Source organism: Prionailurus bengalensis, chromosome E2 (genome assembly GCF_016509475.1).
Source record: "Prionailurus bengalensis isolate Pbe53 chromosome E2, Fcat_Pben_1.1_paternal_pri, whole genome shotgun sequence".
Lineage (NCBI taxonomy): Eukaryota > Metazoa > Chordata > Mammalia > Carnivora > Felidae > Prionailurus > Prionailurus bengalensis.
The window spans coordinates 1,131,769-1,156,718 of NC_057352.1; the positions used below are offsets into that span (position 1 = coordinate 1,131,769).

Sequence of the window (24,950 nt, forward strand, 5' to 3'; positions counted from 1 at the left end):
TTTCTTCTCAGACAACACTGATATAATTTCTCTGAGATCTTTTTGCCATCCACTGATATTTACATTAATATCACAATTCTGACACAAATTCTGAATCCTTACATAGCCACTATTAATAGCTTTCTGTAATTTGCATTTTACAACTGTTTTTCTCAGATAATGTCAATTCCTCATGCAGAATATTCTCTGTAATCATAGGGGAAATGATAACCACTTTCCAGTAATGAGATGAAATCATGGATTTAAGTTGCTCCCTACATTTTGAAGTTCACAACACCCTTTTCATACATGCTACACCTGTGAACACAAGCCACTGAAGCTGTCAAAGTAGCAGGTTCTTCACAGTTCTATTTTTGAGACTATTTTCATTTTTGAAAATGACTATCAGGCTATCCAAAAAGATTAAATAGATTTTAAAAAAGAGGTAAACATGTCGCTCACTAGGTTGGACACAATAATTTACAGTCAAGGGAGACATTTTCTGTAGTAATTACAGAGCTCACCTTTTATTCCTGCTTCAGGGTAGCCCAGCCTCCCTCTACAATATTTCCTGTCATGACGCAACCTGTTTTTTCTCTTGTCCCTAATCAAACATAGACCGATAAAACGACTGTTCATACACTGCACAGTATATGGATTTGAACTGCAACGTGACATGTTAGCTTCTGCTACCAGTGGACACATTTTGTCTGAATGACTACGGATAAGTGCATTTGGATCTGTAGCCTCTGGGAGCAAACTGAACTTCACGAAGTCCGAAGTTAACACTTTTCCAAACGCTTGGGTGAACAGCTGCAGACAACACACAACACGCCCCAGAAACTTGAGTTCTGCTCCTTGAGGAAGGGACAAAGACCCTTCTACTCCCTTGGACTCGCAGACGCCATCCCCCAGGGCAGCTCGCGGCTCTAAACTCGTCCGCAGGTCTGCTGGGGAGCGCTCTTGCCCGAGGCACCGGAGTCCGTGGGAACTACATTACCCGGCAGGCTCCGCGTCTAACGGCCCCCTCGCCGAGCCAATGAAGGTTTAGCACAGGGGCCTTCCGTGTGTGACACCTAGCGCGGGGCGGGACTTCCGGCGTCCTCCTCCGGGCGGTCATTTTGGCTTCTCCCCTGTGTTCATCCGGGCAGAAGTTCCGGAGCGGTGGGTCTGCGCGGAGGTGACGTGCCGGAGAAGGAGTCGGAGGAGCCGTTGTCCCCGCCGCACAGAGGCGGGTCTGAGGCTCGGCGACACCGCCCGGGGCGCCCCGCACGAGGGCCTGCCCGCTCCCCGCCCCGCTCCGCCCACAGGCCCGGATGGCGGCAGCCACGCTGAGGGACCCGGCTCAGGTAAACGCTGCGTTCCCCGGCTCCTCACCGCCTCCCAGGTCCTAAAGCGCCGGCGGAGGGGCGCCTGCTCACGTCCTCACGTCCCAGGCCTGACTGTCTGGGACAATAGGGCACGGGTAGGTGGGGTCCCGTTTCTGACAATGGCCGTGAACAAACATGACATCTCCGCTTCTCTGTTCAGCTTTACTGTTGTGGTTGTGATGAGGAGCGGGGGAGTGTTGCAGGCAGAGGAGCCGACCCGTGCCGAGGCTGGGAGGTGCGACTCAGCTGGCAGCGTTCGGGAAAGCTGGGGTCCGGTGTGCCTGCGAGGAACAGTGTTTGAGGCGGAGTCACACCTGGAATAGCAGGCCGAGGGTTCTACCTGCATCTCGGGATTCTGGAAGCTGTGGAGAACGGTAAAGAAAGGAGCGACACGAATTACGTCAGGGCTTTAAGAGCTTCTCAAAGGTAGTTGGTTGAGGGTGGTGGAAACATTGAGGCGCTGGAAGGTTGACTCTTCAAGGACGCAGAGCTAGGAAGAGGAAACCCTGAGGCACAGAGGTGAGGCATCCGGTCCCAGATTCACCTGGCTTCACGGGCCAGCCTGAGCGCACTCAACCTGACGTGGCCCTGTTCCTCTGGAACCCGCCTGTTAAAACATGGCTACGGACGCTCTCATGGAACCTGCACCGGTCCGCGTACGGTGTCCCGGGCCCACACTGGCTCCTCCCCCTCTTGTGTTCTCTGTCCCCTAGTGCCTGGGGACTCTCCGTGCCGTTCCTCCAGACCTTCCAGACCTTGGGTAGAGGGACCCTCGAGAAACCCCAGGCTTCCCCCCGCCCTGGGTCCATACCAGGGATTATATAGAGGTGTTTCCGTTTTGTGCGCCTGAGGGAAACAGCCGAGGAAAGGTTATCTCCATACTGGCACACAAGAACGCTTAGAGCTTTAGGGAAGCTGGGAGCGTTAAGGAAACCACAGATTCCTTTTCCTTCAGGTGGGAACAAAGAGCAGTGAGACAGGATTCAGGACTGAAATGGCTGCCTGAGAAGTTGCTTATCTGTTCTGGAGGTGACTCGAGCTTTGGATTAGAGGACGGAGATGATCTTACCCAGGTCTTCCTCTGGCTTCACTGTGGAGAAGAGATCGTGAGGACGAGGGAAGAGGAAGGAAAACTAAGGTGGAGCCCAGTGTAACATTCCAGTTCAGGGTTCACAGAACAGAGTGGTGGCTTAGGAGAAGTAACTGGATTCTGGATCTGTTTTTATTAAGGGCCAATTAGATTTCCTAATGTGGAAGGGAAGTCGCATGCTTGGTCTGCTGCTATTGCTGTAACAAAATGCCATAAACTAGGTGATTTATAAACAGCAGAAATTTATTTCTCATAGTTCTGGAGGCTAGAAGTCCAAGATCAGGCTGGCCAGTTTCTGTGTCTGGTGCGGGCCTGCTTCCTAATTTCAGCCCAAAGGCCCCAGCTCCTAATACCATCAGCTTGTGGGGGGTAGAATGTCAAAATATGAATTGGGGTGGGAGACATAAACATTCTATAACAGTGGGAAAGTGAAGCACTTTCAGAGATGACCCTAGGGTTTTGATCTAAGCAACGGGAAGGATGAAAATTCCATCAATTGATACGGGAAAATTGGTCATAGAGTAATTTTCACTGGGGATATTGGGAACTTTGTTGTGGCTATTTTAAGATCTGAGGTGTTTCAGACACCACTGGGTAAAAGCATCAAGTAGGCAGCTGAACACCCATGTTTGGAAATCTGGGGAGGGCTTCGGGATGGAGACATCCAAAATATTGTGGCTACTGTATATGTCCAGGTAAGTGAGCTGTGATTACAAGAAGCAGTCTCTAGGCTATGATGGTAAAACCATTTTCAGACTAGGAAAGGGAAGTAGCCGAGGTCTGGGCCTCTTGCTTGGATGTCTGATTGATGGCATTAAGTTTTACATACTGAAGTTAACAGAAGTGAGTAACATGAAGGGAGAAAACATTGAGGATGGCGTAGACTCATAGCCGATGAAGGGTACCAGGAGAAGAGTGGACATGAGATGGACACAGAAGCATAGGAGTTGGCTCATTAATACTCAGTCCTTGGAGCTAGTGTTTATTCCACTTAAGGGACTTCATGGATTTTGTGGCAACTTTGGTGGGGCCTGGGATATTTCATTCAGTATGGAGGATAAGATTAGGGGCAAATCTGGGAGAAACACTGGGACTCAGGTAGGTGACCAGTAGGGCTGGGCTTTGAATGAGGGGTTAAGTCAAAATCAGAAAGTTCTGACTGAAGAGGGCACAGCAAGGGCAGCACAGAAATGGAATGAGGCCATGGGTATCTGCAATCTGCAGGTCAGTCTGGGTTGTGGAGGTTGTAGCAAGAGATCAAGTTAAGCAGGAAGGACTACATACCAGGCTTCACAGCTGCCTCTGGCAGTGAGGATCATCAGAGGATCAATGGAATCTTGATTGAATTTACAAAAAACTCTCTGGGTACCATGCAGCAAGTAACATGGGGAGGCCAGGGAGATGCCTGTACCTTCCTGTGGAGCACGAAGTGGCTGTGGCTTCTAAGAAGCAGCAAGGGAGAACCTCTCTAGGAAATGAAGGTATTTAAAGGCAATCATATATGCTGTAGCTAACACACACACTCAAACACAGGGAATATGCATTCCCAGAAAAGATTTGAGTGATCCCAGAACCTCTGAGGTAAGGAGATTAGTGAAGGTCTTCCCCTGCACAGGGCCAGTTCTTAATGACTGGAAAAGTTGGCTTTTATTTATTTATTTATTTTTTTTTTTAAATTCAAATGCCTACATCTCAACAAAAGATCACAGAGCATACAAAGAAATAAGGAAACATGGCCCAACCAAAGGAACAAAATAAATGTCTGGAAACTGGCCATATAGAAATGTAGGCCTCTGAATTACTTGGCAAAAAGTTAAAACAGCTGTGCTAAAGATGCTCAGTGACTTAAGAGAACACAAACAACAATGTCAGAAAACAATTCATGCACAATGTGAGAATGTCAATAAAGAGATAGGGACTGTAAGAGAGAACCAACCAGAAATTCTAGAGCTGAAAAACAATTAAGCTGAAAACTTTACTAGAGAGGTTCAGTAGCAGACTTGATCAGGTAAAGAATCTACAAACTTGAAAACAGGTCATTTGAAATTGACCAAGTCAGAGGAGCAAAAAAAAAAAAAAAAAAGGAGAAGAAGAAAAGTAAAGAGAGCTTAAGGGGCATGTAGGATACTAGCAGCTGACCCATATATGCATTATGGCAGGCCCAGAAGGAGAAGAGAGGGACTTTATTTGCAAAACGTATCTAAGGACAAGTATCTAAAATACATAGAGAACATTTATAACTCGATAGTTAGAAACAGTTTTTAAAAACAGGCAATAGGGGGCGCCTGGGTGGCGCAGTCGGTTAAGCGTCTAACTTCAGCCAGGTCACGATCTCACGGTCTGTGATTTCGAGCCCCGCGTCGGGCTCTGGGCTGATGGCTCGGAGCCTGGAGCCTGTTTCTGATTCTGTGTCTCCCTCTCTCTCTGCCCCTCCCCCGTTCATGCTCTGTCTCTCTCTGTCCCAAAAATAAATAAACATTGAAAAAATAAATAAAAAATAAATAAAAAATAAAAAATAAAACAGGCAATAGATTTGAACAGATATTTTAAAAAAAAAAGTTTGTCAAAAATTTACATAAAAAGATGCTGGAAAGAGTCATTAGGAAAATGAAAAACCCATAATGACTTAACCACTGTGCACTTTTAGAATTGATAATGTCACGGAACCTGTTCTGGGTCACCTGGCAGAAGAACCAAGCAGCACTCCAAGATGTTGGAAGGCTGGAGGTTTATTTTATGCTGGCAGGCTCAGAGGAGATCCCTCTCCAGAGGTCTGAGCCCCGAGCATAAGCAGAGGGAATAATTTACAGTTTGTTACTTCTGCATTCTGCATTAGTAGTAATTTGGTGTCTGTGAGCGTGGCAAGTGGGGTGGGAAGAAGAACCCGGAAGGGAAGTATTCAGTCGAGGACTGGAATTTCCCTATCAGTCCTGTTGGCCATCTTATAACAGATTTTTCCCTATCAGTAACATTAAAAACTGGCCATACCATCTTTTGTTAAGCATGTGGAGCAAATGGAACTCTCATCCACTGATAGTAGGAAGGGAAATTGTACAAGCACTTTGTAAAGCAATTTGGCAGCATCTTTAAAATTAAACATACAGGGGTGCCTGGGTGGCTCAGTTAAGTGTCTGACCCTTGATGTCGGGTCGTGAGACCGATTGAGCTCTGTGCTGAGCATGGAGCCTGCTTGGGATTCTCTCTCCCTCCTTCTCTCTGCCCCTCCTCCCCTGGTGCACACACTCTCTCAAGATAAATATACATTTTTTTAAGTTTATTTTTGAGAGAATGCATGCATGTGTGAGCAGGGGAGGGGCAGAGAGCAAGAATCCCAAGCAGGCTTCCCACCATTAGTGCAGAGGCTGATGTGGAGCTTGAACTCATCAACTGTGAGATCATGACCTGAGCCGAAATCAAGTTGGATGCTTAACCACTGAGCCACCCAGGTGTCCCAATAAATAAAATTTTTTTAAAGTTTATTTGAGGGGCGCCTGGGTGGCTCAGTCAGTTAAGCGTCTGACTTCAGCTCAAGTCACGATCTTGTGGTCCCTGAGTTCGAGCCCCGTGTTGGGCTCTGGCTGATGGCTCAGAGCCTGGAGCCTGCTTCCGATTCTGTGTCTCCATCTCTCTCTGCCCCTCCCCCGTTCATGCTCTGTCTTTCTCTGTCTCAAAAATAAATAAACGTTAAAAAAAAAAAAGTTTATTTATTTTGAGATAGCATGAGTCAGGTAGGGGCAGAGAAAGAGAATGCCAAGCAGGCTCCTTGCTGTCAGCACAGAGCCTGATGTGGGGCTCAAACTCACAAACTGAGATCATGACCTGAGCCAAAATCAAGAATTGGACACTTAACCAACTGAGCCACCCAGGCACCCCTAAATAAACATTTTTTAAAAATAAAATTAAACATACAGCTTTCATACAACCCAGTCATCCCATTCCTAGGTATTTATCCGAAGGAAATAAAAGCATATGTTTATGCAAAGACCTGTGAACAAATGTTTAAAACAGCTTTACTTTTAATGGAAAAGGGAGAAAAAACTCAAAGTCCATCAAAAACAGTTGAATGAATAAACAAATTGTAATACCTCTATATAATGGAATATCACTTAGGAATAAACAATTTTCTTTGTCAGCTGTAACAAAATACCATAGACTAGGTGGCTTAAAGAACAGAAATGTATTGTTCAGAGTTCTGGTAGCTGGGAAGGAAGTCCAGATTAAGTGCTTATTGCTTTGGTTCCTGATGAGGATTCTTCTTGGTTTGCAGATGGCTCTCTTGTGTCTTCACATGATGGAAAGAAAGGGAGTGACAGTTCTCTGGTGTTCCCACTCCCCTCTTTTTTTATTGAAGTATAGTTGACATTAATTTTAGTTTCATGTGTACAACATAATGATTTAACTATTACATACTTTACAGAATGCTCATTATAAGTGTACTATCTCTCACCAAAGTTATTACAATGTTAGTGACTATTGTCTATAATGTACTTTTCACCTTTGTAACTTGTTTTAGAGCTGGAAGGCTGTGCCTTTTAATCTACCTCACCTGTTTTGTCCATCACCCCACACTCTTCCCTTTTGGCAACCACTAGTTCTCTGTATTTGTAAGTCTGCCTCTGTTATTGCTGTTGATAGTTTTGTTTTCTACATTCCATAGATAACTGAAATCCTATCTTACTTGTCTTTCTGTGACTTATTCCACTTGGCATAATACCCTCTAGGTCCATCCTTGTTGTAAATGTCAAGATTCCTTTTTTTTTTTTTTTTTTTTTTAAGGTAATCTCCATGCCCAGTATAGGGTTTGAACTCATGACCTGGAGATCAAGAGTTGCACTGTCTACCAGCTAAGCCAGCCAGACACCCTATGATTTTTTTTTTTAATGGCTAAGTAATATTCCCGTGTGTATCATGTCTTTATTCATTTATATATCAGTGGACACTTAGATTGTGTCCATATCCTATTTATCCTATTTATTGTAAATAATGCTGCAATACAATCCCTGTAAACAGGGATGTATATATCTTTCTGAATTAGTGTTTTCATTTTCTTCAGGTAAATACCCAGAAGTGGAATTACTGGATCATATGGTTTTTCTATTTTTAGTTTTCTAAGGACCCTCCATACTGTTTATTTCTTTGTGATCCAGTCTTGGAAGGTTATATATATATATATATATATATATACATATATATATATATATATATATATTTTAGGAATTTATCCATTTCTTCTATGTTGTCCAATTTGTTGGCATATAATTAATCCTTTATATTTCTATGGTGTTAGTTGTAACTCCTCTTTGATTTCTGATTTTGAGTCCTCTCTCTTTTCCTTTATGAGTCTGTCTAAAGGTTTATCTCTTTTATCTTTTCAAAGAACTGTCTCTTAGTGTCCCTGATCTTTTCCGTTGTTTTTCAGCCTTCATTTCTTTCTACTCAGACCTTTATTATTATTTTTTTTTTCATTCTACTAACTTTCGACCTTGTTTGTTCTTGTGATTACTTTAAATATAAGATTAGATTGTTTGAGATTTTTCTTGTTTCTTGGTAGGTCTGTATTGCTATAAACTTCCCTCTTAGAACAGCTTTTGCTTCATCCCATAGATTTTGAACTGTTGCATTTCCATTTTTATATGTCTCCAGCTGTTTTTTAATTTCTTTGACCTATTGGTTGTTTAGTAGCATGTCGTTTAGCCTCCACGTGTTTGTGTTTTCCATTTTCTTTTCTTGTAATTGATTTCTAGTTTCGTACTGTTGTTGGAAAAGACACTTGATATGATTTCAATCTTAAATTTATCGAGACTTGTTCTGTGGCCTAACATGTAATCTATCCTGGAAAATGTTCCAGATGCATTTGAAAAGAATGTATTCTGTTTGGAAATGATGTTCTGTGTATATCTGTTAAGTCTATGTGTCTAATGTGTCTTATTGATTTTCTCTCTGGATGATCTGTCCATTGATGTAAGTGGAGCATTGAAGCCCCTTTTTTAAGAAGAAAAAAAAAATTAAACATTTATTTATATTTGAGAGACAGAGAGAAACAGAGCACAAGCTGGGGAGGGTCAGAAAGAGAGGGAGACACAGAATCCAAAGCAGGCTCCAGGCTCTGGGCTGTCAGCCCAGAGCCCATCACGGGGCTTGAACTCACAGACCGCGGGATCATGACCTGAGCCGAAGTCAAGACACTCAACCGACTGAGCCACCCAGGAGCCCCGAAGTCCCCTTCTATTACTGTATTGTTAGTTTCTCCCTTTATGGCTGCCAATATTTGCTTTATATTTGTAGGTGCTCCTATGTTGGTTTCATAGATATTTACAGTTATTCTATTCTCTTGTTGGATTAATTCCTTTATAGTTATGCATGACTTTTGTCTTTAACAGTCCATGTCTTAAAGTCTACTTTATTATTATAAGTATTGCTACCCCAGCTTGTTTTCACTTCGGTATGCATGGAATATGTTTTTTCATTCCTCTATTTTCAGTGTGTATGTCTTTAGATCTGAAGTGAGTCTGTTGTAGGCAGCGTATAGATAGGTCTTGTTTTTTTTTTTTAATCCATTCAGTCACCCTACATCTTTTGATTGGAGCACTTAGTCCATTTACATTTAAAGTAATTATTGGTAGGTATGTACTTAACTGCATTTTGTTTTTTTTCTTTTGTGCTCTTCCCTTGTGATTTGTTGGCTTTCTTTAGTATTACAAGTTTTTAAGTTGGTGGTCATGTAAATTCTAAAAGCACTACATTTATTACTCTCTTCCCCCACGAAGTTTTATGTACATGATGTCATATTTTACATCTTTTTGTTTATATTGCTTAACCAATTTTTGTAAAAGAAAATTAATAAAACCAAAATTTTACTACTTTTGCTGTTTAGCCTTCATACTAGCTTTATAAGTCATTGATCCACTACCTTTATTATATACTTGTCTTACCAGTAAAACTTTTCCTTTCATAATTTTCTTCTAGTTATATGTTTTTCTCTTTTCTGCTTAAAGAATTCCCTTTAACATTGCTTGTAAGGCCAGATGAGTGGTGATGAACTGTAACTTTTGTTTGTCTGGAAAAGTTTTATCTCTTCTTCAATTCTGAATGATAACCTTGCTTGGTAAAGTTCTTGGTTGTAGGTTTTTTTCCTTTCAGTATCATGCCACATGCCACTCCCTTCTGGCCAGAAGTGTTTCTGCGGAAAATTCAGCTGATAGCCTTATGGAGTCTCCATTGTATGTAGGTAACTGTTACCTTTGCTTTTGCTGCTTTTTTTTTTTTTTTTTTTTTTTTTTAATTTTTTTTTTTCTCTCAACGTTTATTTATTTTGGGGACAGAGAGAGACAGAGCATGAACAGGGGAGGGGCAGAGAGAGAGGGAGACACAGAATGGGAAACAGGCTCCAGGCTCCAAGCCATCAGCCCAGAGCCTGACGCGGGGCTCGAACTCACAGACCGCGAGATCGTGACCTGGCTGAAGTCGGACGCTTAACCGACTGCGCCACCCAGGCGCCCCTGCTTTTGCTGCTTTTAAGATCATCTCTTTAGATTTTGTTTCTACTTTAACTGTTATGTGTTTTGGTGTGGACCTGCTTGGGTTCATCTTGTTTGGGGCTCTCTGTGTTTCCTGGGATTGGTCATCAGTTTCCTTTCCCCAGGTTAGGGAAGTTTACACCATTTTCTCTCTTCTTCGGAGACTCCTACAGTGCAAATGTTGGTACAGTTGAGGTTGTCCCAGAGGTCCCTTAACCTATCCCAGTTTTAAAAAATACGTTTTTCTTTTTGCTATTCAGCTTGAGTGCTTTGCACTGCTGTATTTCCACTGCCATATCTTCTGGCTCACTGATCCATTCTGCTGCATCTTCTAATTTGTGAATTCCCTCTAGTATAGTTTTCATTTCAGTTACTGTATTTTTCAGCTCTAGTTCTTTTTTATATCTCTTTATTGAAGGCCTCACTGAATTCATCCACTCTTCCGCCAAGACCAGTGAGCATCTTTATGACCATTACCTTGAACTCTTTATCAGGTTGATCGTTTCATTTAGTTCTTGTCCCAAGGTTTTGTTGTGTTTCATATTTGAAACATACTCCTCCTCTTTTCACATTTTGTCTGACTCCTTGTGTTTGTTTGTATGTATCAGGTAGAGTGTACAGCCATACCACCCTGAATGTGCCTGGTCTCATCTGTATGTATTAGTAGATCAGCTACGGGGGTTCTGGTCTTGAAAAGAATGACCTTTTATGTAGAAGGCATCCTGTGGGGCCCAGTAGCCCAGTCCCCCAGTCACCAGGACCAGTTGCTGCAGGGTGTGTCCCCTGTGTGTGCTTTATGAGCTCTTTTGTAACTGGGCCAGGACTGCTGTGGGCATGCTAGTGGGTGGGGCTGGCCCTCAGCCCATCTGTGTGCAGTGACCAGCCGTGACTACTACAAGCATACTGGTGGGCAGGGCTGGTCCCTGGTGTGGCTGACTGAGAGGCCAAGCTGTAGCTGCTGCTGGTATGCTGGTGAGGGGGGCCGATCTCTCCTCCCTGGGGCAGGACAGGAGTTGCTTTGGAGAGGTGCCTGTCTGGGGCTGCCTGCAGGCTGAGGCAGGGCAGGAGCTGCTTTGGACGGGTACCTGCTGGGGTGAGTAGCTTAGGTCGAGTGGGTTTGCAGGGGGATGCCAGGAAGGGGGGAGGGTCTAGCAAGGTAGCACTGACAGACGGTCCAAACTGACTCCCGCAAGCATCCAGTCAGCTAGGCTGAAGGAGAGCAAGAAAAATGGCTCCTGCCAGCACTTCTCTTCCTTAAAAAGGCTTCTACAGATCCTTGCTCCTCTGGCATATGCTCTAAAATTAGTCAGTAAATCTTCATATGTAATACAGTTATTTTTCAAACTTCTGCCTTTTGTCCTGGGTTTCAGCCTGAGTGTTATGGTATGCTGACCCTTTAAGAACAGAATCTCAGTTTCCTATATAGCCTTCTGGCTCTCGCATTACCAGAGTTAAGCTCTGCTTATTTCAAAGTCAGACATTGTGGGGCTCATCTTCCTGGTACAGGTCCCCAGGACCAGGGGTGCCGGATGTGGGGATCGATCCTCTCATTCCTCAGAGAGGACCTCTGTGCCTGTGGTATCCCTCCTGCTTGTGGCTTGCCATGCTTGGGGTTTGGTTATGGACCATATCTCTGCTCCTCCTACCCTTCTCGATTTGGCTTTTTGTCTTGAGCCGTGGAATAAGTGTTCTGCTGGCCTTAAAGTCATTTTCAGAGTGAGTTGTGTTATACTTAGTTGTTGCCTTGTTGCGTTTGTGGGAGGAGGTGAGCCATGCTGCTCTGCCATCTTCCTCTGTTGTCTCTTACGTGGTTACTTAGATCACTAATCTCTTGATGAGAGTCCCAGCCAGATGACCTTATCTAACATAATTACCTGTCCGTACTTCACCTTCTAATTCTACTACATTGGGTTGGGGGGTTCAGCCTATGAATTTGGGGGGCACATACCCACTACATAACAGGAATGAAATGTGGCTATATGTAATAACTTGGATGAATCTCTAAATAACTATGCTGAGTGGAAAAATTCAGACAAAGTGAACACACAGCATGGTTCTGTTTAAGATTCTTGAAAATGCAAACTAATGCATTATAACACAGGCAGATCAGTTGTTTCCTGAGAATGGTGGTTGAATGGGGGAGAGATGTAGTGGAAAGGGTTGTAAGAAAATTTTGGATGGTGATGAATATGTTTCCTGTCTTGATTGTGGTGATGGTTTCAGTGGTGTAGGTCTACGTTAAAACTCACCACATTGTACACTTTAACTGTATTCAGTTATTATAATTCAATAAAGCCACGAAAATACAAATAAAAAATACTTTTGCTTCTAGCAAAATAAAGAATGTATCTGAGGAGAATGGTTGGAATGAAAGCAATAAGGAGAAGAAACTGTAGCTACCAGCATCACATCCTGAAGAAGAGAGGAAACTGCATTTGTTTCTTCTTTCTTTTCCTCTGCCCAGTGGTATCAGTATGCAGTTAAGGATAAAGCAGAAACCCCCCCTAAAAAGATAAGAGTTGTTGGAGTCAATATCATACCATTAGGGCTTGAGGGGGATCCAGCACCAGATACTCCTAAAACCATATAACCCAATGTTCCTAATGAGAGGGAAGTTTGTGCTGGATTTTGGGAATTATAGTCATTTTTAAGCCAATGGGATAGGCAGAAAACTGCCCCACTTAAATGTCCTTGTCTTTTTTAGGTTTATTTATTTATTATTTTGAGAGAGAGAGAGAAAGGGCACGTGCACAAGTTGGGGAAGGGCAGAGAGAGAATCCCAAGCAGGCTCTGTACTGTGAGCACGTGGAGCCCGACTCAGGCCTCGATCTCACAAACCCGGAGATCGTGACTTGAGCCGAAACCAAGAGTTAGATACTTAATTGACTGAGCCACCCAGGTGTCCCTTAAATGTCTATGTCTTAATGTCGGATTACACAGCAAAGGAGAGTTAAGGTAGTAGGTAGAATTAAGAGTACTAATCCACTGAGCTAGAAATGGGGAGATTATGCTGGATTACCTGAGCCTGCCCAGTATGATTGTAAGCGTTCTTACATGGGGAAACGATAGGCAGAAAATGGAAAAAGTTCAAGTGATGCAGGGTGAGAAAGACTCAGCTGGCCGTTTCTGGCTTTGAGATGAAAAGGGGCCATGAGCCCAGGTCTGTGTGTGGCCTCTGAAACTGGAAAAGGCGAAAGAATAAATTCTTTCCTAGCGCCTCCAGAAAGGAAGGCAGCCTTGCTGACTCCAGTGGAGACCCGTTGTGGACTTCTGACTTCCAGAACTGTAATTCAATGTTTGTATTGTTTAAGCAGCAACAAAAAAGTCAGAAGGCCAGTTTCACATGTTAAAATGATACCCAGTTGAAATTGTGCATTATCAGTATACTTAGGGTTGCCAGATTTAGAAAATAAATAATATATATATTTTTTACTATAAGTATGTCCCATGCAATAGACCTTATAAAGTTATTCATTACTCATCTGAAATTCACATTAAACTGGGTATCCTATTCTGTTAGGGAATTCTAGATATATTAGAAAGCACTGTGAGCATGTTTTGCTATTTTAAGAATCCTGGTTATTCTTTGTGATGAAGAAGGATAAAACAAATGCATTTATTACTTAGCTGACTGCTGGTAGGATAACCTAGGATAAGATCTGAAAGTGTACACAAAAGTGTCCAGTTAGCTTCAGGCTATTAGGAGAACCTTGTGAGTGACTTGGAGAACATTCTGGGGCCCTGACACAGGTATGCAGATGCACTACTGAGTGTCAGAATAATCAAATCGTTTATGAATCACAGTTTGATCAGCGTTAGGAGCACCCAGAAACACCCCTTACTTGTCCCTTTTCCATGCCCTACCCAACCACAAATATTCAAACACAAACATGCACACATCCCCCTCTCGTGCTTTACTTAATAGAAGATTATGACCTGAAGTTTCAGCAGTGGGAAAGTTACCGATCACATCCACAACTACCTAATGCTCCATGAGGATTTATTCAATTCCCAGTTGATAGATGTTAGGTTGATTCTGTGATTCTCATCTTTGTCATTAAAAAACAATGTACATAAAATAGTTTTGTAATTATGAAAGACTTGGTCTTATGATTATTACTAAATTGAAACAACTTGTTATGTGAGCAAAGAAATTTTCTGGTATAACGACCCAGTGTTCCTTCTTTGTCACTAGAGTCTTATTCAATTAAATCAGCCTCTAGCACACTCTCTAAATTGGTTGATAAAGTAGTTTCTTTTAACCTAAATATTGTCTTCCTCATTCAGACTAGAGTTGATATCTTTGGAAATTTCTTGCAGTTTTCTCTATAATTTTATGACTTAATATTGACATTCCCATGAGAGTGCCAGTTTGTTGAGCAGAAACAGGAGTGGGGGGCGGCGGTGGGAATGTATACATTTTTCCTGGGATATTGCAGATTGGAAGGCTTAGGAGGCATAGGAAATTTAGTCAGCATCTGTGATATTAATGTAATGTGTTTGAGCTTCGTGGTCTGGGCTTTTGACTCCACATTGTCTTTGTTCTTTACAGGTCCAAGCAGTGGGTTCAGTACCTTCTCAGCAGTGGACTCTCCTCCTGTGAAGCCAGAGCCATATGCACCATCCTGATCCTGGTATGTTTGACTCTTTTTACTCATTTACTTGTGTTTTTTCCTTTTGGGTAACCCTGACTCACAAGCACCTCTCTTCTCTTGTGTCTGCATGCTTCTCAGCATTTCCTCCCATTGTGCTCATTAGCAGTGACAACTTGTTTCTCAGTTCTGCTTGAGGGCAAGGAAAACATCTTTTTCCAAATACAGGCTCTGGGCTCTAAGTTCCTTCCAGAATATAAACTGTCATTTGAGCTGCTGGGAATTTTGCTTTCAGTGTTGAATAGCCATTGTAGGATACAAAAGAAGCTGTTGTATGAGCAATTATCCAAAGACAGAATTTCATGAAAATGTAAATGTATGTCTTTTTCAGATTTTGAGAGTTTAACGGTAGGAATCCAGTGCTGATCTGAATTTTAAGCTAACGTCCAAAATGTTTATTTTGTAAACATTGGATGAAAAATGTTTTGTGTGAAGGTATGGACAGTGCATGTGGACCTTGAGGAGTATAAATCTCTAAATTGACTACATAGTATTTTAATCTAATGCTATGAATGATGCAGAAAAGGTCACATGTCTTGTGTAGGGACCTGTTTCCCTTTATGTCCTTAGCAGAAGAAGGTAAAAATGTGAGAAAGCTAGAGGTTGGTTTGTGTAGTTTGAGCTCAGTTCCAACTTTCTTCTGAGGGAGGGTGGATTGAGAACACTACTCATTTCTAAAAAGTTTCTGCTTTTATCAGATGGATGCTCAGGAAGGCTTCTTTCTGCCTATGTTGATTCTTACGCCAAAGTAGCTTATTTTAGGCCATCAACAGAAACACTTTGGGTACAAATTTGGTTCCACACCACTGCAATAAAGCAAGTCAGATGAGTCGTTGGTTTCCCAGTACATACATAACTGTTGTCTTTACAGTATATAATAGCATTATGTCTTAAAAACAGTATACATACCTTGAGAAATACTGTCTTCTAAAAAAAAACATTAACCCTCATCTGAGCTGTTAGTGAGTCATAATCTTTTTGTTTATGACCCTGAACGTGGGGGTGGCTATGGCAGTTTATTAAAATAAGGCAGTGAAGTTGCCATATCAGTGGATCTTCCTGTCACAATTTCACCAAAGCACACGATGCTGTTTGATAGCATCTTATCCACCAAATGGATTTCTCTAGTCTTCAGGCCTCTCCCCAGAGTAGGTTCCCCCTCAAGCAACCAGTTCTCTGGTCATCCACTTCCGGTTTTATTGTGAGCTTGTCCCTTGCAGCAACTTGGTCACATCTTGTCTACTTTTTTTTTTTTTCTTAACATTTATTTATTTTTGACACAGAGAGACACAGCATGAATAGGGGAGGGTCAGAGAGAGAGGGAGACACAGAATCTGAAACAGGCTCCAGGCTCTGAGCTGTCAGCACAGAGCCCGATGTGGGGCTTGAACTCACGCACAGCGAGATCATGACCTGAGCCGAAGTTGGACGCTTAACCGACTGAGCCACCCAGGCACCCCGCATCTTGTCTACTTGTAATTCTAGTTCTCTTGCCATTGCCAGCGCATCTGCAGTGACTTCTTCCAAACTCCTGCTACCGATGAATGGCAGCTAAATGGAATTCCAGAAGGATTTCAGTTTACTTTTCTGGCCTTACAAATCATATTCTTAAGACTTGAAAGTCAAAATTACTCCTTGATCCACAGGCAACAGAATGGATGTCGTGTTAGCAGGCATGAGACATTAGTCTCATCATACATCTCCATCAGGATGCTTTGTCACTGAGCAGTGATATTTTGAAAGAGATCTTTTTTTCTGAGCACTGTGTCTCAGCAATGGGCTTAAAATATTCAGTAAACCAGGAGCACTTGGGTGGCTCCGTCAGTGAGCGTCTGACTTCGGCTCAGGTCATAATCTCGCCGTTTGTGAGTTTGAGCCCCACATCAGGCTCACTGCTGTCAGACTGTCAGTGCAGAGGCCTGCCTCTTTAGATCCTCTGTCCCTCTCTCTGTCCCTCCCCCACTTGTGCTCTCCCCAAAGTAAATATTTTTTAAAAAATTATTTAGTAAGCCATATTATAAACAGATGTGCTGTCATCCAGACTTTGCTGTTCTATTTATAGCACAGGAAGAGTAGAATTCCTAAGGGCCCTGGGCTTTTCAGAATGATACGTGAGCCTTGGCCCTAACAAGCTTGACTTTTCCAGCTATGAAAGTGCTAGATGGCAATCTTGCAGTCGAAGGCTGCTCGGTCTGCATTTGGAAAATCCGTGGTTCAGTGTCACCACCTTCATGAACGATCTCCGATCTCCGCTAGGGCTACCAGAGCACTTGCTGCAGCTTCTGCGTCAGCACCTGCTGCCCCACCTGGTCCTTTGCTGTTAGGAGACGGCTTCTTTCCTTCAGTGTCACGAGCCAACCTCTGTTAACTTCAAACTTGTGTTCAGCAGCTTCCTCACCTCCCCTGGCCTTCATAGAAGGGAGAGAGTTAGGGCCTTGCTCTGGATTAGGCTTTGGCTTAAGGGAATGTTGTGACTGCTTTGAGCTTCTGTCCAGAGCACTAAAACTTTCTCTGTATCCGTAGTAAGGCTGTCCTGTGTTCTTATCATTTGTGTGTTCACTGGAGTAGCACTTTTTTTTAAGTGCTTATTTTTGAGAGAGAGGGAGATAGAGGATCCAAAGCAGGCTCTGCACTGTCAGCGCAGAGTCTGATGCAGGGCTCGAACTCACAAACCACGAGATCATGACTTGAGTTGAAGTTGGATGCTTAACCAGCTGAGCCACCCAGGCGCCCCTGGAATAGCACTTTTAATTTCCTTTAAAGACTTTGTGGGTTTTTTGCATTCATAACTTGGCTATGGGGATAGTTTTTGGCCTGTCTCGGCTTTCAACATACCTTCCTTACTAATCTTAATCATTTCTAGCTTATGATTTCAATGAGAGAGACTTACAACTCTTCTTTTCATCTAGAAGCTATTGTAGGATTATTAATTGGGATAGTTTCAATATTGTGTCTCAATAAGGAAGCCTGAGGGTAGAGCAGTCAGAATACCACAGCATTTATAAATTCTAGGTGGCCCTTTGAATAGGGCCTCATTACCTGCAAATCCCAAACCTGTTAAGTATTTCACAAGAGAGTCATGAGGTTTAAGATGTTTTCTAATTGAATGTCCAAAAAGATTATTCTTGGTGCATGTACTGTTTGTCCCCCGCCCCCCCGGAACTGTGAGAAACTCTTAGCATCAACACACAACAGGTTTCTCTCAGCCTTTCATACCATATCCTTTAGGTAGCAAATCATGGGGCACCTGGGTGACTCAGTTGGTTAAGTGTCTGACTTCGGCTCAGTTCATGATCTCCTGGTTTGTGAGTTCGAGCCCTGCATCAGGCTCTGTGCTGACACCTCAGAGCCTGGAACTGCTTCGAATTCTGTCTCCCTCTGTCTCTGCCCCTCCCCCATTCACGTTCTGTCTCTGTGTCTTGAAAATGAAGAAACATTAAAAAAATGTATCAAATCACAAATCATGTTCTTTGCGAACTCAATTCAGGAGTATATACATCAAAATATCCTTCATGAGTCTATATCTTCATCTGTTTAAGCCCCCTACATAGATAAATTATACAGTTTTATTTGCTGCTTTCTCAGACACATGGAGTAACTCAGAACTACCTCTACAGAAGTGAGTACTCGTGCACGGTGCTCCTGTCTTTCTGTTCTCTCTTCTCAGTCCTTGCATAGGTAATCCTCTTATGGTAGGTGCTACATAAAGCCGTAGGAGCTAGTGAGCACAACTGGTGTCGGTCAGATCTCTAACGTGACACAGAATTCGCTTTGGATCCTTCTGTTTTATAACCCACATCTCTTGAGAACCCTAATAACATTTGCAGAGTGTGGAGAAAGTTCTGCATGGAGAATTGGGCTTGGAAAGCCTTGGAATCCCTTTCATTTCCAAGTGTGTGAGGCTATAATGGTCTCCGTCATACTCCTCTGTAAGTGGCTGTAAAACTGGACCAAATACCAGAATCCATGGCCTTCGGGTGTTGGAAAAAAGCACTGACTGGGCGGTGACCCTTGAGAAAACAAAACCATGGCAGATGAGGTCCCACACGCTATGTGAGTGACAATGGAATGCTGTGTGCATTTGGATCTGTAACCTTTGGGGGCATCTGGGATAGAACTTGTCGCCTCTGGGAGCACATGGACTTCATGAAGTCTGAAGCAGCATCATTGTTGCTAACTCTTTAGGTGAGCAGTTGCCGGCAACTCCCCAGGAACCTGGCCTGGCCTGTTGAGGAGCGAAGCTGCTTCACCCGTGTTCCAGGAGGTTCTGATGTGCGGTGCCCTTCGCAGAGGCCCACGGAGCTGTGAGAACCACACTGCCCAGAGGACCCTGCACCAAGCGACGTCAGCGTGGAGCCAATGAAGGTCCAGGAGACGGGCGTTTCCACGTGTGCCAACTCCTCAGGGTGGAACTTGCGGGGTCCTGGTGGCAGTCATTTTGGCAGCTCTCGAATCCATTTCCTGGTCAGAGGCTCCAGAGTGCTGGGTCGAGACGAGGTGAGGACTGCAGCGGCCCGAGAGGAGGTGTCCCCACTGCTCAGAGGAGGGTCTGAGACGCCGGACCGCTCCCAGCCCTGCTCTGCCCACAGAGTCCGATGGCGGCGGCCGCGCCCAGGGACTCAGCTCAGGTAAATGCACAGCCCCTGGGCCTGAGCTCTGGGCACCCGCTGGCTTCCCTGCGGTCCAGACCCTGGGGTCCCAGACAGGGAGGCGCTCGTGGGCGGGGGCCACGTGTCTGAGCACCCGCTTGCAAGCTCCAAACCGAGGTGTGAGTTTTGTGCATGCGTAAGCAGAATATGAGGCAGAGTCATGCCTAGACTTACAGGCCAGGGGTGGGAGTGGGGGGTCAGAGGAACAGTGGAGACCAGATTTCGTTGAGCCCCACCCTCTACAGATGAAGCACTTTTAGGACCTATCGAAGTAAGAGGAGGGTGTTCAGGACCCTGGAGAGACATTAAACTAGAGGTTATGTGGGGGGAGGCCTTCTCCATTCTAGCGGTCAGTAAGATGAGGTTGTCCTGGGGCACAGCTACCCGTTTGCCGGAGCTGTGAGTATTCAGAGAACTGCAAATGTTCTTTCGTTCTGATGGTCTGGATCTTCTCTTACCCATGCTTCGTAGCTGCAGAAAACATACCGGGAAGGTTAGCGGGGAGGCTACGTAGATGTAAATTGTGGCCATGGAGGTAACGGGAGTTGTTGGATTTAAACTTCCTTCTTCAGGTAGAACCAATCTGATTTTCTACTGTGGAGAGTGAGTTAGAATAAAGCCCTAGGGGCCACCCCTGTCTCTTTGTCTCAGAAAGCTTTGAGTGCAGGCACGAAGTGGGCAGCTGGATATAAAGTCTAAAAATTTGAGGTGGTTCAACATTAGATGTGTAGGTGGCGCTTTGTGTTGCATTTAGGAAGGGAAATTCTGATTATGGCAATAACATTATTAAGAGGCCAGGAATTTGGACACTGAGTTCAAACCTCTTTCTTGGAGCAAGTGGCCTCTCAAACACGGGTAAGGGACAGAAGACTTTCAGGGGAAGAGTGGACATGAGCAGGCTGCTGCTTATTTGTGGCAAGCTTTCATGGAGCCTGGTGGGTGAGCTCAGGGGCAAAGATCATTAATTCCCAGTATTTGGATATAGGGTCTTTAAAGACCTTATAAAGTGAGGCTCTAAATCCAATATGATTAGTAGTATCCTTAAAAGAAGAGGAAATTGGAACACATACAATGAAAGGCAGGTCTTCATAGTGGATTTGAGGTTGCCCTGGAAAGTGGGGTCCATCTTGCCAAGCACTTTTTTTTTTTTTTTTTTAATTTTTTTTTCAACGTTTATTCATTTCTGCGACAGAGAGAGACAGAGCATGAACAGGGGAGGGGCAGAGAGAGAGGGAGACACAGAATCGGAAGCAGGCTCCAGGCTCTGAGCCATCAGCCCAGAGCCCGACGCGGGGCTCGAACTCACGGACCGCGAGATCGTGACCTGGCTGAAGTCGGACGCCCAACCGACTGCGCCACCCAGGCACCCCTTGCCAAGCACTCTTGATGCTGTGGGCTCAGTACTAGGGAGAGGCACTTACGGGGTAAAAGAGGTGTGTGAACTGAGGGACCCCCCCCAGTCCTTCAGTATCAGGGACTTAGGTGGGAGGGTGGAGTCTATCTTTGGTTGTACCTGGCCGGTACACTGTGGAGGATTTCAGGGACATTGCCTGGTTGGGGGCTGGAGAGGCCATGCCCACCCGAGCTTAAGATTATGTCTGTCTGCCCACATCGTCCTTGTTCTTGTAGAGGGTTGGACATAGTGATTTACTGGCAGCAGGGCTTGGTATCTCCTCTCAGTCGGGCGGCCTGCGAGGAGGATGAGTGTGGGATATATGTGTGGGTCCTGTGGAGAGGGGACTGTTTGTAGTTTCATCTCTCCCCCATTACGACAGGATACTGTGACCTTTGAAGACGTGGTCGTGTACTTCTCCTGGGAGGAGTGGGGTCTCCTTGATGAGACTCAGAGATGCCTGTACCACGATGTGATGCTGGAGAACTTTGCACTTGTGATCTCACTGGGTAAGACCCTCACCCCCACTCCGTGGTATCCTGCCCCTCACATTTGGGTTGTAGAGATTGTAGGGACTGCCATCACCAGGGCCGGGCTCAGCAACTGCCCTCTTGCTGAGCCCGCAACATCAGCGTCCAGCACTGTTGTCCACATCCATGGCCCCTGCCCAGGTTTTTCCCCTCCTTCTAGCTCATGTTTCTTCTGGTCTCTGGCAGCAGTTGCTTGGAGGACCAGGGACTGTTTGTACACACAGTATTATTTTTGTTGCCAGTTTTTGGTCGTGTGCAGAATTGCTCTGGGGCATTGCTAGTCCCTGCCTGTCCTTGCCTCAGGGATTTGTGTCATCCAAGTCCCGCTTCACTCACCCGGGGTTTAGAAGAGTCCAGGGTCTTAGCAGGATGGCCCACTGGTGTATTTATGCCAGTGGTCGCACACATCATTTCTGTCTTTCCTTCCCCCTTCCTCAGGTTTTGTCCCTTGCTGTTTCCATCTTCCATACATCAACCTTTCTTCTCTACTGTTCCCAGTGTTAGGTTACGCGTCCTTAGTCTTTGAATACCATCTAGTCAGTTGCAACCAGATGTTCTGGTGCCTGGACATAAACTCCCACACAGCACTCCCAGCTGCAGGCCAGTGGCAGGGGTGCATTGGAGAACCTGCTTCTTCCTGTGCTGCTGCCCCCCCGCCCCCAGTCTTATGACATTAGAGTTCCAGGACTGCAACCCTTTTACCAACCCGACCCCAGCACCCTCATCTTGAAAACACATCCAGTGGACTCGTTCTTTAGTGTGCCCGACAGACATTTGTGTTGAGCCCTCCCCTTCCACCAAAGATAGCATGCACTTCACACCAGCGTCTCTGGGCTTTCAGGTTGCTGGTACGGAATGGAGGACGAGGAGGCACTTTCTGTGCCACGAATGTCACTGGGCAAGGCTACAGATCCAGGTCCACCCGTGTGGAAAGCTCATCCCTGCGAGAAGTGTGTCTTGGTTGGGAGAGATATTCTGTACCTGGCAGAGGACCAAGGACCACATCCGGGCCAGAAATCCTACACCTGTGAGGCATGCGGGAAGCAGTTGTGGTTCAGCACAAGCCTTCACCAGCACCAGAAGCACAACGAAGAGAAGCCATTCAGGTGGGACATGGAGGTTGTGACAAGCTACAAGTTGCACGTGTCAGGGAAGCCCTTCCCCTGCGGGGAGATAGGGAAGGACTTCCTGGCCATATTGAGTCTCCTCCAGCATCAGGCCACTCTCAAAGGGGCAAAACCACACAGCAGCTTCGAGCATGGGGAGTCCTTTCAGGGCGGAAAAAGTCCACACACATGCAGCGACTATGGGAAATCATTCAGCTGTGACTATAATAAACTTTTCCAGCCTCAGCAGCTTGACCCTAGAGAAAGTTCCCATGCCTGGGAGAACTGTGCAAAACCTTTTAACCAAAGCTCCATCCTGAGTAATTGCCAGAGAGCTTACCCAGCAACAAGGTCTTACGAGTGCAACGAATGTGGGAGATCCTTCAGCCAAAGCTACAACCTCATTCAACACCACAGAATTCACACTGGCGCAAGGCCTTACAAGTGCAGTGAATGTGGAAAAGCCTTCAGCTTCAAATTCAGGCTTGTGCAGCACCTGCAAATTCACACCAGAGTGAGACCCTATGCGTGTGGCGAATGCGGGAAAGCCTTCAGCTACAGCTCTACCCTCATTAAACACCAGAGAGTTCACACGAGAGAGAAGCCTTACAAGTGTGGCGAGTGTGGGAATTCCTTCAGCCAAAGCTCCAACCTCATTCAACACCAGAAAATTCACAGTGGAGCAAGGCCTTATAAATGCAACGAATGTGCAAAATCCTTCAGCTACAAATGCAAACTTGTTCAGCACCTGCGCATTCATACCGGAGAAAGGCCTTATGAGTGTGGTGAATGTGGGAAATCCTTCAGCCACAGGTCCACTCTCAATCAACACCAGAGAATTCACACTGGAGCCAGACCTTATAAGTGCAACGAGTGTGAGAAATCCTTTAGCCAAAAGTCCAACCTCATTCAGCACCGGAGAGTCCACACAGGAGAAAAGCCTTATGAGTGTGGGGAATGTGGGAAATCCTTCAGCCAAAGCTCCCACATCATTCAGCACCGAAAACTTCACACCAGATAACCTCATGAGCTCAACAACTGTGGGGAAATGGCTCGTAAGCTACATATATGTTACATATGTGCAGCAGATGTCGGTGGAAAGCCTTCATCTAAACGTCCGGCCTTGTTGGGCCCCAGAAGGTCCTGCTCAGAATATGGTATTTCATAGAACTAGAGACCTTGTGAGGGAGCCAGCTCTTGGCAATTGAACGTCACACACATGTGAACGTCCACACTGGGGAGATCCCCCAAAACTCCTAGGTTTGTGGGGAAGCTTCGGGAGCCCTGCATATTCTTACTCTGCTCTGCCAGGTTCCTCATTCAGGGCAGAGGTCCTTTCTCAACCACTGTCAGTGATGGGTGGGGGGGGCATGTAACACAGCAAGTCCCTTCTTCCTCATTCGGGTTCTGACCCAGTTTTGACAGTGCCAAGGGGTTGAAATGAAAATACTGTTTACCTTCTAGACCTCCTTGCAGTGCACCACGAGGACATCGTATTTCTCTTCTGACCACCTGTAGGGCTCCCGCGAGAGTGGTTCCTCTTTCCCAGGGCTGTCGCACGATGTTGAGCATTATCATGGGGAAGCTGTTCCCGAGCACTGCAAAGGAATCATGTGCCTTCATGTGTAAAGTTCACTTTCTGGTGTCATTGGCTGGTTGTAAAACTACGATAGGAGCCAGGTTGAAAACCCGTGATTGTACAGAAACAGAAGATGGCAGGACTTAGGATATATAAACATCTAACAAAACTTGCGTCCACTGACATGCTGGTTTGTACACTCCACACCAGTGTTCCTCCTATAGTTGTGGAAATCGAGGCCATCATGCCAATCTTAATTTTTAGCCCATCTCACAGATATTTGCTGCGTAGGCAAGAAAATGGCAATAGGATTAGAAAATCCCACTGAGATCTGTAGCTTTTCTGACCAGTTGCTGACCCAGATAGAAATGACCTTGAAACTCTTCTTTGATGCAGGGCATCCCTTCCCCAGGCATGAGGAAGGATGGCGGACTCTTGTGCAAAAATATAGGGGACCCAGACCTCTATTTGATTTTTAAAAAAAGCTTTATTGAGGTATAATTAACATGCTGTAAAACTGCACATATTTAAATTGTATACAAAACCATGGGTGGTTATAAATCTATATAACTCCTTTTATTTTGTGCCCTTTTTAAACCTCTACCCTGCACAGTAAATTATTTTGTATTTTTTACATGATTCGAGTCAAATGTTTTACTTTTTTAAATTGTGGTTTCCTTTATGCTGAATAATTTTGAGAGAGCACATTTTTTTATTGCTGAATGCTATTCTGTATGGATGTACCATGATTTTGCTTACCCCACTTACCTATGCGCTTGCTGATCACCACAAATAAAACTTCAAATGTACGTTTTGCTGAACCTCTTTGAACCTTCCCCATTCATTGTTTATTGCCTTGCTCCTACTATATTACTGACCCTGCAGCCCATTACCACCACGAAAAAATCATTTCAAAGTCAGTGGAGACTCTATGCAGCAATGTTGCCACTAAAAATACTGTAGACTTTAACAGATTACCCACAGAACTACTACTGTCTTAGGTAAAAACCTGAAATTCTTAACAAAAAATTTTAACATTTATATGTATTTGAGAGAGAGAGAATCCGAAGTAGGCTGCAGGCTCC

General features: G+C 44.7%; 1 protein-coding gene across 2 annotated transcripts; it reads left to right on the top strand.

The window, feature by feature from the left end:
• The first annotated feature begins 1,063 nt into the window (after positions 1–1,063).
• On the top strand, positions 1,064–24,686 carry LOC122493686 (zinc finger protein 501-like). Of its 2 annotated transcripts, XM_043598201.1 has the most exons (6): positions 1,064–1,328; positions 1,510–1,723; positions 14,509–14,590; positions 18,794–19,236; positions 21,033–21,159; positions 22,022–24,686. In XM_043598201.1, the coding sequence occupies exons 4-6, from the start codon at positions 19,204–19,206 to the stop codon at positions 23,305–23,307; spliced, it is 1,446 nt and encodes a 481-aa protein (XP_043454136.1). In that variant the 5' UTR covers positions 1,064–1,328; positions 1,510–1,723; positions 14,509–14,590; positions 18,794–19,203; the 3' UTR covers positions 23,308–24,686. The 2 variants fall into 2 exon arrangements, with proteins under 2 accessions (XP_043454136.1, XP_043454135.1); XM_043598200.1 differs by lacking the exon at positions 1,510–1,723.
• The last annotated feature ends 264 nt before the right edge of the window (positions 24,687–24,950 follow it).

Excerpts from the sequence above, each read along its gene's own strand:
- LOC122493686 (XM_043598201.1), top strand. The coding sequence starts at position 19,204 with ATGGCGGCGGCCGCGCCCAGGGACTCAGCTCAG. Across the intron at positions 19,237-21,032 it reads CGCCCAGGGACTCAGCTCAG|GATACTGTGACCTTTGAAGA; the intron begins GTAAATGCACAG and ends CCATTACGACAG. Across the intron at positions 21,160-22,021 it reads TGCACTTGTGATCTCACTGG|GTTGCTGGTACGGAATGGAG; the intron begins GTAAGACCCTCA and ends CTGGGCTTTCAG.